General features: G+C 34.8%; 1 protein-coding gene across 1 annotated transcript; it reads left to right on the forward strand.

The window, feature by feature from the left end:
- Positions 1-1,956: 1,956 nt before the first annotated feature.
- LOC103954734 (aspartic proteinase 36) lies at positions 1,957-5,833 on the forward strand. Its single transcript, XM_009366556.3, has 10 exons — positions 1,957-2,412; positions 2,787-2,916; positions 3,042-3,289; positions 3,390-3,617; positions 4,022-4,184; positions 4,388-4,461; positions 4,559-4,655; positions 5,032-5,098; positions 5,242-5,313; positions 5,444-5,833. Exons 1-10 carry the CDS (start codon positions 2,180-2,182, stop codon positions 5,617-5,619), a joined length of 1,488 nt encoding a protein of 495 aa, XP_009364831.2. The 5' UTR covers positions 1,957-2,179; the 3' UTR covers positions 5,620-5,833.
- The last annotated feature ends 5,148 nt before the right edge of the window (positions 5,834-10,981 follow it).

The raw sequence follows: 10,981 nt of genomic DNA on the forward strand, positions 1-10,981 counted from the left end.
ATGTCAGGAAGCTTCCTTCTCTATTTCTTGGTTTTTTACACAAAGCAAAGTGACAGTACACATTTGGTGTTCCTTGTTCTTATTTTTTTTCTTCTTTAGCACATTCTCGTCTAGGGATAATGTGATGTCCCACAAAATATAAACTCTGTTTCACTTTTCCTTTTTCAATGAAATAAGTCTTGATACTTGATTTTCTTTCTAGTTGAAATAATTGACATGCCTTCGATTTGTAGTTTAAATTGCAGCCCTATTTGGTATGAATGTGAAGACTTCGATTGCATCTGCCCGTTAAATTCATTTCAATCTTTAAACGTTTATAGAACGATGAAATTTTGTATTGTATGTTATATGTACATTGATGTTAAAAGTATTAAGTAATAGTCCTAGTTGAAGTGTCTCAATACTGTATAAACGCAAACCTAATACTTTGTCCATCTAATCTAAATCAATTAACCAATCTTGATTTGTTTTTTTCTTAACTTTATACCATTAAAGTTATGTAAGACTCGTGCTAATTGAAATGGATGGAATTTGCAATAGAATTGTAGCTCACAGGAGGGTTATATTTAGGTCACTCTTGGCTTAAATTTGTACAAAATTTGCCTCTAGTTGCAAGTCAAAATAAATTTATTAAAAAGGATCAGGCTACAACCTTTAGTCTCGTCGTTATTATAACTTTTAGAGTGGGCCTGTGTTTTTAACCTTTGGATCAAATTTCAAAGACTCAGATTGTTTGATGATGAGGATTAGGTGGAAGAGATCATAAGAGAATTCATTTCCTAATACCAGTAACAATCAAACAAAAAAGAAAAAGAAAAGAACACCCTAATAAAACTTATGGGGGTAGATTAGTCATTTGAGTAAAAGGAAAAAGAAGAACCCTACTTCTTGTCCTTTTAACAATTAATTGATGAGGAGATATATTGCAAAACGTGGACTACCTTTAGCTTTAAAAACCGACCATGTAAAGGTTAAATGTGAAATAATTGTGCATTGGGTTCTGCTAAAGTTCACAAAAATTGGACTACATGCCATTTCAAAAAGATAATGGAACTTAATTGGCTCTTTTCGAAGAACATTTCTAATGGTTCCTTAAAGGAGTCTGCTGTACCTAAAATGTAGACAAAACTTAGAAATATTCATCTCTAATCACACTCCCTCACCATACTCCTTGTAGTCATGGATGCGTGTTAAAGAGACAGTGAGGTTGGATACACAAATCATTGATGAAATTACATATTTATGTGATATTAAGGAGGAGGAGGTTAAAAAGTGAAGACAATACAGAAAAAATGACCATATCCCAGAAATGGTGAGGTGAAGTCAATATCCCAAAAATTCTTAAATTTAAGTAAAATTGACATATCGATTAAATATCAACAAAATGCTATAGGACATTCCATAATGTTTCATTTCAAATTTCCACATTTTGGAGCCAACTTTCATTATTTCTATCGAAGACAATAGATATCAATATGATATATTTATTAATATTTTCATAAATTTACATATCAATATTTTCACTGCTACTGATATTTTAAACACTATATGTAACGGATTGGGTTGGATAGTGGTGAAGATAAGCTGTCGAGGGAGGTTCGGTTGACGTGTACAAAAACTAGGAGACGAAGGTGAGAGTGGTGGCGGATCATGTCGGCAGGCTACAGATACCTTGCACTGTAAAATGCAACGGTTGTTTGGGTCTCTCCCAATATATTACTTGCAAAGTAAGAAAAAGAAAAAAGATGATGAACGTAGGCGCATGCGCATGCGCATGTGCATGTTTTTGTAGTTCACCAAAACTCGGAAGAAGCACGGAAGATCCCCACTTGTGTCACACCGCAAACTCGAGATTTTGTACCTTTGAAAAGTAAAAGTTTACCGCAATTAATAAAACAATAAAAACAAACAAATATTTAAATAAATTATTTACCATTTCCACGTTTTCGAAACTTCTCCTCTCTCTCTCTCACGTCAATTGCCATCTCTCTCTCTCTCTCTATCTCTTGCTTTCTCTCTCAAGACTCTTTCTTTCTTTCCTTCTTTTTATTTCTCAAAAACGCACACGGATTATACTTTCTTTCCATATTCTCTCTTTGTCTGCGGTTAGAATTGGAAGCTCTGAGAGCTCCTGATTAAATCTTGGCTTTTGATACAAATTCTAGTTGTTCCCACTGTAATGGGCCTTCCCGCCGGGATTCTCATCGCCGGAGCCATTCTGATGTCGGCGGCCGTGGTTCTGTGCAGTTTTCCGGCCACCCTCACCCTCGAGAGAGCTTTTCCTTCGAACCACCGAGTGGACCTGAGCCAACTCAGAGCCCGGGACAGAGTCCGGCATGGGAGGAGGCTTCAGTCCTCCAATGGCGTCGCTGATTTCCCTGTTGAGGGAACTTACAACCCCTTCCGCGTTGGGTAATTTGGTCTCCTCCTTTGGCCCTTTTAATGGGTTTTTGATGTGGGTTTTCTCTAATTTATGGATTGGTTTGTGTGTTTGATTTGATTTGATTTTGTGGATAATGGGTTGCATTTTTAAGTTGGGTTTCTTTCCTTGTAAGTAACAATTAGTTCCCTGCTGTGGTTATTTGTAAACCATCTCTTATTTCTTTTTTTGTTTCTTTAAAAGCTGTATAAGTTTAATGCTGATTTTCTTAATTGTTTTCTTCTGCTTTGATTTTTTTTTCTCTAAAATTCTATATTCTTAGCAGTAATGGGTATTTATCATCGAAGGCTTTGGAGAATTGTTACTAATTCTGTTGTTTTTTCTCGGAATTTATTTCCCTTTTTAGGCTTTATTATACAAAGCTGCAATTGGGATCTCCTCCAAGAGATTATTATGTGCAGATTGATACCGGAAGTGATGTTTTGTGGGTCAGTTGCGGTTCCTGCAACGGTTGCCCTGAAACAAGTGGGCTCCCGGTAAACTCGCATTTCCTTACTTTCAACAATCCTATCATGGTTTCAATTCTTTTTTTCGAGTTTTTGAAAGCTTAGGAGCCATATTCTGCTACAATTTTTGAAATGGTTGCTTGTAACTCATACAGATTCAGCTCAATTTGTTTGATCCTCGAAGTTCATCAACGTCACAATTCATTTCTTGCTCAGATCGAAGGTGCAGTCTTGGATCTCAATCGGATTCTGTTTGTTCCACACAGAATAACCAGTGTTCGTACACCTTCCAGTATGGAGACGGCAGTGGGACATCAGGCTATTACGTATCAGACTTGTTGCACCTTGAGACGATTCTTGAGGGTTCTATGACCCAAAATTCTTCAGCTAATGTTGTCTTTGGGTGAGTTATAATGGGCCTTTCCAAGTTAAATAATTGAATTATACTCTTTTGTGCATTTTTCTTGAATCTTGAAAGTCATTCTCTAGGATGGTGAAAACAGGTGTAGCACCTTGCAGACTGGAGACTTGACAAAGTCAGACCGAGCTGTTGATGGGATCTTTGGGTTTGGCCAACAGGGTATGTCTGTCATCTCTCAGTTGTCTTCACAAGGAGTAGCACCAAGTGTCTTCTCCCACTGCTTGAGGGGAGACGATACTGGTGGAGGTATATTGGTTATCGGCGAGATTCTGGAACCAAATATAGTCTATAGCCCGCTTGTCCCCTCACAGTACGTTCCTTTCTGTAATTTCACTGCACATCTTACAATATCACCCCGAAGCTAAAAATATTTTGTGGCCTTCTGTTATTTCACAATAGTAATCTGACTCCATTATAGCATAAGTTTACCTAAAACCAAACAGTTTTGGTGACACAAATAAATCACCTTCAGAATATTGTTTTGGTATGGACAAATAGAGCCTTGTGAACAAAAGGGCAGTTCACTTGACCATTCAGAATCCTTTAAAAATTAACTAGTCCTGCATATACTTCTAAACGAAATTTTTTTCTGACATGTCAAATATTAGGGACTTATTCTTTTTCATTTTTGTTTCCTGCTATATTCCTGAGAATGAATAGCATAAACCTCACTGATGTGTTTTTGACTAACCATTTGGACATTTAATATTTCAGGCCTCATTATAATTTGAATCTGCAGAGCATTTCTGTCAACGGGCAGATATTACCCATTGATTCCGCAGTGTTTGCAACATCAAGCAACCGAGGAACTATAGTCGATTCTGGTACAACTTTGGCATACCTCGCAGCTGAAGCGTATGGCCCTTTTATCACTGCTGTAAGTCTCACTTATGTGATTTCCTATAATTAGTCTGTTTTGGACATCATTCTGGTGCTTCGGGAGAAATAAATGGAAACATCATGCTCTTTGATATGTTACGCTAGTCAATCTTTATGGTGATGACACTGAGTATTGAATTTCACAAAGTTTGGGTAAATAAAGCTAGAAAATTTTCAGTAATATTTTTCCTTGCCATGCAGATAACAGCTTCTGTTTCACAATCTGTGAGCCCTGTTGTTTCCAATGGCAATCAATGTTATTTGGTCACCTCAAGGTTAACTTTCTGAATCTGTCGTCTCCGTTCTTTTCTCATTTTGTGCTTTCTGTTTTGTAATGGTTTTCTCTAACATGTATGTGTATTTTGTGTTCAGTGTCAGTGATATATTTCCTCAAGTTAGTTTTAACTTTGCTGGTGGCGCATCCATGATTTTGAGACCTCAGGACTACCTCATACAGCAGACTTCTGCCGTAAGTTTTCTTTTTAGATATTTCAGTTACTAAGAACTTGCACGGACATTTTGTTTTCTCACAATACTGATGAATAAAGTGAAATGCATCTGCTTCTTCTAGTGGACAGTCCATGTGATGGATTTTCCAATTGCATATGTCTTCCTTGGCTATTCTTCAGTATACATCCTGCTTCATTTCCTTCAACATTTCATTCATTAACAGTTTCTCTCCACTCACTAGCATTTAGAACGAGTAAATATTGGAAAGTAGAAATGGTTTTGAGCTATAAGATTTACACTGTCCATACATTGCTTGTCCTTTATTTATACCTTATGTAAAGCTATAGTCTTGCTGTCTGAATCATTATTTGAGATGGGTAAACTTCTTGTTACAGAGTGGTGCTGCAAGGTGGTGCATTGGTCTTCAAAAAATTCAAGGTTCAGGGATAACGATTTTAGGAGGTATAGACACCAAACTGGAAACTTTTTGTCGACTAATTAATTTTGTGGATTCTGTACTTTGAAAGTTTATACTCCCTTATCGTGAATTCTGTGGTTGGATGTATGTTTAAGAGTTTTTCTTAATGTGATATTCCCCTTGCCAGACCTTGTGCTAAAAGACAAGATTGTTGTCTATGATTTGGGTGGTCAACGAATTGGATGGACTAACTATGACTGTAAGTTTCCGTATCCTACCTGATTTATGCAATCTTTCATTCATATCTTTTTCGCACTTACTCTCGAAGCTGTGAGTTTATGCCAGCAGACCCAGCACTAAACTTTGACCCGTTGTATCATCTTTATTAGGTTCAACGTCAGTTAATGTTTCTGCAACGGGTAGAACTGGAAAAAGTGAATATGTCAATGCAGGACAGCTAAGTGACAGCACTTCTTTGCATAATGATCACTACGAGCTGATACCAGCATGCATGTTGGCTTTCGTTTTGTTTATCATAACTGTACAAGGAAACTTGTTTTTATAGCATACGCTTCCAATATCTGGGGTTATCATATCATTCTTTTTTCCACTGTATATCTCTAATCTTGCTGGTTTATATTCATAGGTTTGTGTTTCTTCTGAGATTGTTTTCATCAAACATGTAGAATTACACGTTACCCTGTCGATAGGTTGTAAAATACATTTACGTGTAATTGGTTCAATGGGATAGTAGTTTATACGAAACTTCCTTCATGTCATTCCATATTTGCACCGGTATATGCTTTGGCACAGATTCGCGTTTTTATTCTTTTTGCAATTATTATGAAGTGAATTGTAATTACCTAGATCTTATCAAGATGTTTGAAACTAGATTTTTAAGGAGCTAATGTTAACTAAATGCTAGATTTATTTTCGCAAGCAATGATCTCTCACATTTGCTTTAACATGTGATGTTCAGTTCTTTGACAGTGCTTATCAATTGTGCTCATCTGTTTGCGAGTTTTACGCGCAAGGAAGTAAGACTTTTCAGGTAGCAAAGCTAGCTCTTCGTATCTATGGCATCGTGCAGGTGAACCTCGCTACACAACCAATTGTTACTCTAGCATCTGCATACAGGCTTACACCTTCCTGTTACCCGACCTACATGAAAAAATTCCGTAGCTCCCTTAGAATTTAAGCCTATCTGGCCTCGTGAAATCATTCATATAGCCGCTGTCGGAGCGGCCGTAACATCCCCCTATTTCCACCCGGCTCCTCAAAAGAGTCCCTTACCCAGATTTGATCCAACAGTTTAAGCTCTGTTACAGCGGACCATTGGACCTGTAGGAGCTCGGAGGAAAATTGATCTGCTTCCCCCTGCTGTCCCATTTTTTCAAGTTTCTGGACATGGTGATTTGCTAGAGGGTCTGTTTTCCTCCTCTTTTTCCAAAGGAGGAGAAACTTCAAGGCCGGGATTGTTTTTCCTCCTCTCTTCCCAAGGGAGGAGAAACAATCCCAACCTTGAACTCCCCGAACATGGAAAAGGAAGTAATGTTGTAATCTTCCTCTTTTCCCCAAAGAGATGAAACACCAACACTGCCTATATTTCAGCAGTAGAACACATCATCCTTAATGCACAATGCTTAAATTATGCGGCCACAAGAAGTGAAGAGATAAAACTGAAGAGCATTTAAAAATCCACATTTTAAACGGAAAATTAATGAACAAGGCTTCAAAACTTTGAATTTTAACAAAAAACTATCTAATAATTTTATTTAATAATAAGGACAAAAGAAAAAAAAAAAATTATCAAGCGTGCTTGCAGTCTCTACATCTTCCAACTGCTTCTTTTTCTAGTATTCATCAATTGGGGTCCAAAAATTGCCTTGCCCGAAGCAACTCCAATCATGGCTACTCCAATATCTATTTTACAACACTTACCTCTATATTTGTAAAAAAAAAAAAAAATATATATATATATATATATATATATATATATACACGCGTGTGCACCCTAGTATCTATTATATATTATGGACATATGAAGCACTAAAGAGTACCTTGTACGACTTTATTTACCAAGCCACTAGCTTTTATACCTACAAGTTTGATTTACATGATGCACCATTGAGACGAATGCAATGTTCCCAGCAATTTCCATCCACGAACCACCAGCACCGTGAGATGCTTCGGAAATTGTATGGTAACCAAAATTTAGGATTTTTAAGTTCACACAGATATTGAAATGATTGAAGACTTGAGATGCTTCTGAAATTGAAGGACATGAAGCGAGGGTACGATCTGGGCTCATATCTGTGGGTTCATTCAATTTTATTGATTTTTTTTGCGTTATTTTTTTATCCTGCAAAGGGAGAAGGTGAGATTGTAGGTGGAGGAGAGAAGGAAGCTGCATATGGGCTGACAATAGAAGAAAGTTAAGTAATTAGTGTAGAAAGTTAAGAAATTGAAGAGATACAGAGAAAATTTGATGAGTATCGAAGAGAATTAGAAGAAGAAAATGTGTTTGGAAGGTGAGAATGTGCCAAGAAAATTCAAGTAGGGGAGAGACAAGAATGTAGTACCGTTAAGTTTCATAAACAGTGTAGTACTGTTAAGTTTCATAAACAGTGTAGTAGGTTCATAAACAATATCATAAGTTTCATAAACAGTGTAGTAAGTTTCATAAACAGTGTAGTACAGTTAAGTTTCATAAACAGTTTGTGTGAGAACTCGTAGGTCCACGCCTCAGATTTTTTTTAAATTCTTCTTAATATTAAAATTAAGTCTTTTTCATTAAAATTTAAGTTCTTTCATTTTTATTAAAATTTAAGAATTTTTCATTACAATTTAAGTTTTTTTCATTAAATAAAGTTATAACATGATTTTTTATTAAAATAAACTTAGCTCAAGCCATTTTCATAGAAGTTTTTCTTTAAATGCATAGCATCTCGCTTCAAATAAATTTTATATAACTAGGTGGGTCTTTAATTAAGCAAAATGAAGTCTTAATTAACGTAACAAATTAATTAACATGTAAAGTCCAAAGCTCAATTGTTAAACTTGCTAAACAGCCCAGTGAACATAAACCTATACTATGTGAATGCATATGCATGCCAAACTTATTTGAGTGGATGTCTCTAAAACGTTTGCCATTTTTATGATCAGGAGTACGAGAGACAAATTTAGATTAAAAGAGTTACAATGGAAAAGTCATTACAAGGTTAGGGGTTTTGTTAAGAATTGCCAATTTTGCACTAACATTTTGATTGTACTATAAAGGTATTTTGATGTTGAACTTGTTTCAAGTTGAGTTTTAGTATGGTGATCATCATGAAATATATACATATGTTTTTCTTCTTTCAATTGGGTTTGCATTAATGGCATAAAAAGCATTTAGTTTGTAAAAGATTAGGTTTTGAACTTTTGAGTTTATTTGAATGTTGAATACTTGTATTAATGACAATTTTTAACAGGCCTACAAGTGAGGCACAAATCAAAACCAAAACTGTTTGAAATCAAACCAAACCAAAACTAAATAGTTTGGTTTCATTTCGGTTCTCACCCAAAAATCGCACTAAACAGAATAAATTTTGATTTTGCTTTTATTCTAAAACTGCACTGAATCAAACTGTACCCAATTCTAACGGCCGCGGTCACATTGAGGCATAACGTCTCTGGAGGTTCGGTTTATTGAGAGAAAGAGAGGGAGGAGAGTTTAGTGTGTGAGGAGAGCATAGTGAGATTAGGTGTGTGTTTGCATGTTGTTTATACAGAAACGGAAAGAAATTAAAGACATGCAAAAGGGAAGTAAGGGCTTTTGGGTTGAAAGCGAGAGCAAAATCAATAGAAATTGACTTCTGATTTCTTCACCAGACCGCCACGTGAGTAGCCAAATGATTTTTTAGAATTATGCCGTGGATGTTTTTTTTATTTTTTTATTTTTATTTATTTTTTTTTGAATTATGCTCTAAAATGGTTAAATGACGTTTTTTAGTGTAGATAATATTGTTTGTTTAAAAAAAAAAAGTTTAAGTCACGTGGTTAGGTGGTTAATTGGGCAGTTGAGAAAATAATGAGAAGGGCACAGAGGACTTTTTATTTTTTGTTTGGAAGTTTTAATTTAATTTAACGATCTAATAATTTATTTATTTATTTGGTCAAAAGATAGACTTTATTAAATTCTAATGGTAATGTTTACATCTTCAGCAAGAATATTAAAAAGAAAATCAGGACCAATAACATCCATAAATAATTTGATTTTGTTGAAATTTGGTTTTTGGGATTGGAATTTATAAGACGATTGATTTTATGATCAGATCCATCTTAAATTGTTTGGTTAGGCAGCTAATCTAAACTACATATTAATATCTTTTTTTGTCCATTAAAAGAGGGTAAAAGATTATTTAATCTTTTATCACAACAAAAAAGTTAGGGGCATAAATGTAATTTTACCAAATAAAATTTTGTTATTTTCTGTTTAAACCTAATCTACAGGCGATTTTAACATCTCTATTTTTTTTTTTAAAGAAAGATAAAAAATAAACCTCTCCCTCTCTCCCCACTCCCACGTTTACTCTCACTCTCTTCCTCTCTCCTTTCATTTTAAAAACAAAAAAAAAAAAAACTTTCATACACACTTTGTATGTAGGCATATACTAGTAATTATTAATAAAAGTGTGTTATTAATTGCAAATTTTCTGTTTAAACGGGCTTTTGTAATGGAGATTGTAAAGTCTGGACTATTAAGTTATTAATGTTGGGAGAAAACTAATCTTGTTGCACTAAAGAACTTTATGGAGGTGTAATTATAAAAACTGGCCCCTTAGCACACCCTAATGAATATGCTAATTGGCTCTTTTTTTTTGGTTTGTCTTATTATTTTGAAAATATAGTAAAACCAACTTTGACAGAGGTGATGCCATTTAGTACTACGGTTTAGTGGTATTCATTTTTACTCGTAAGCGAGAGGTCTTAGGTTCAATTATTGCCAAAGGTGAATTTGAACTACATTATTGCTAAACTATTATGAGGCTAAACCCACATTCTTCCCTTATTGTAGATAATATCATTAGTTTGGAAAAAAAGAACTTTAACAAAGGTGATAGAGAGAAGGACGTCAAAGAGAGAGAAGGGCATAGGTGTATGAGAATTATATGTTCACTTCATGGCCTTGTACCTTTATTTATACTAATCATGATACTCTTTTTTTTACCTTACAAATAATACAAAGCCTATGAGAATTTGATCTACAAATTTTATTGGGATTCTATTTCCATCCAAGATAGAAATTTTACCCGTCATTAGAGGGCTTTCTGCCCAACAAGAAATGTAACATGACCATTTTATCTTTGCATCTCCCATTAGAGGTGCTCTTACTCACGATTCTCGCCTTACAAAAAGTTCAGATACAATTCGTTTATGATATGATCGGCTAAAAATGAAAATAAATTAATAAAATCTTGTATAAAGAAAAAATACCGTATTACATATGGTAAAGTAGTTTGTGGGGAAATAAGAGAACGCGAAATTTTGGATAAAACTCTTTTGAATCAATTTATACAATCAAAAAAGGGTTTGGATAAAACTCCTTTGAATCAATTTGTACGATAAAAAATGGGTTTCTTACGGTATCAATGCAGGGTCATACTTGCATGTTCATTCTGGCATCTTAGAGCATCTCTAATGGAGGATATCAAAAGATAGATGTCAAATGTTAATTTGATGACTGACGTGATAATGTCAGATTTTCTCTTCTTCAATTGGATGATTTTTGTTATAAACGATATTTGTAAGACCCATTTATAAAAGAAGAAATAAATTAATATAAAATTTTAAGATCAATAATTGGTGCATTAATAAACACCACACAATAAATAATTAAAAAACTGATCACTAAAACCATCACGGATGAGCGAGTGATTTAGACG

The sequence above is a fragment of a genome, unplaced genomic scaffold (assembly GCF_019419815.1).
Source record: "Pyrus x bretschneideri cultivar Hongxiangsu unplaced genomic scaffold, Pyrus_bretschneideri_v1 Contig5, whole genome shotgun sequence".
NCBI lineage: Eukaryota > Viridiplantae > Streptophyta > Magnoliopsida > Rosales > Rosaceae > Pyrus > Pyrus x bretschneideri.

Excerpts from the sequence above, each read along its gene's own strand:
- LOC103954734 (XM_009366556.3), top strand. The coding sequence starts at position 2,180 with ATGGGCCTTCCCGCCGGGATTCTCATCGCCGGAGCCATTCTGATGTCG. Across the intron at positions 2,413-2,786 it reads TACAACCCCTTCCGCGTTGG|GCTTTATTATACAAAGCTGC; the intron begins GTAATTTGGTCT and ends TTCCCTTTTTAG. Across the intron at positions 3,290-3,389 it reads TCAGCTAATGTTGTCTTTGG|GTGTAGCACCTTGCAGACTG; the intron begins GTGAGTTATAAT and ends TGGTGAAAACAG.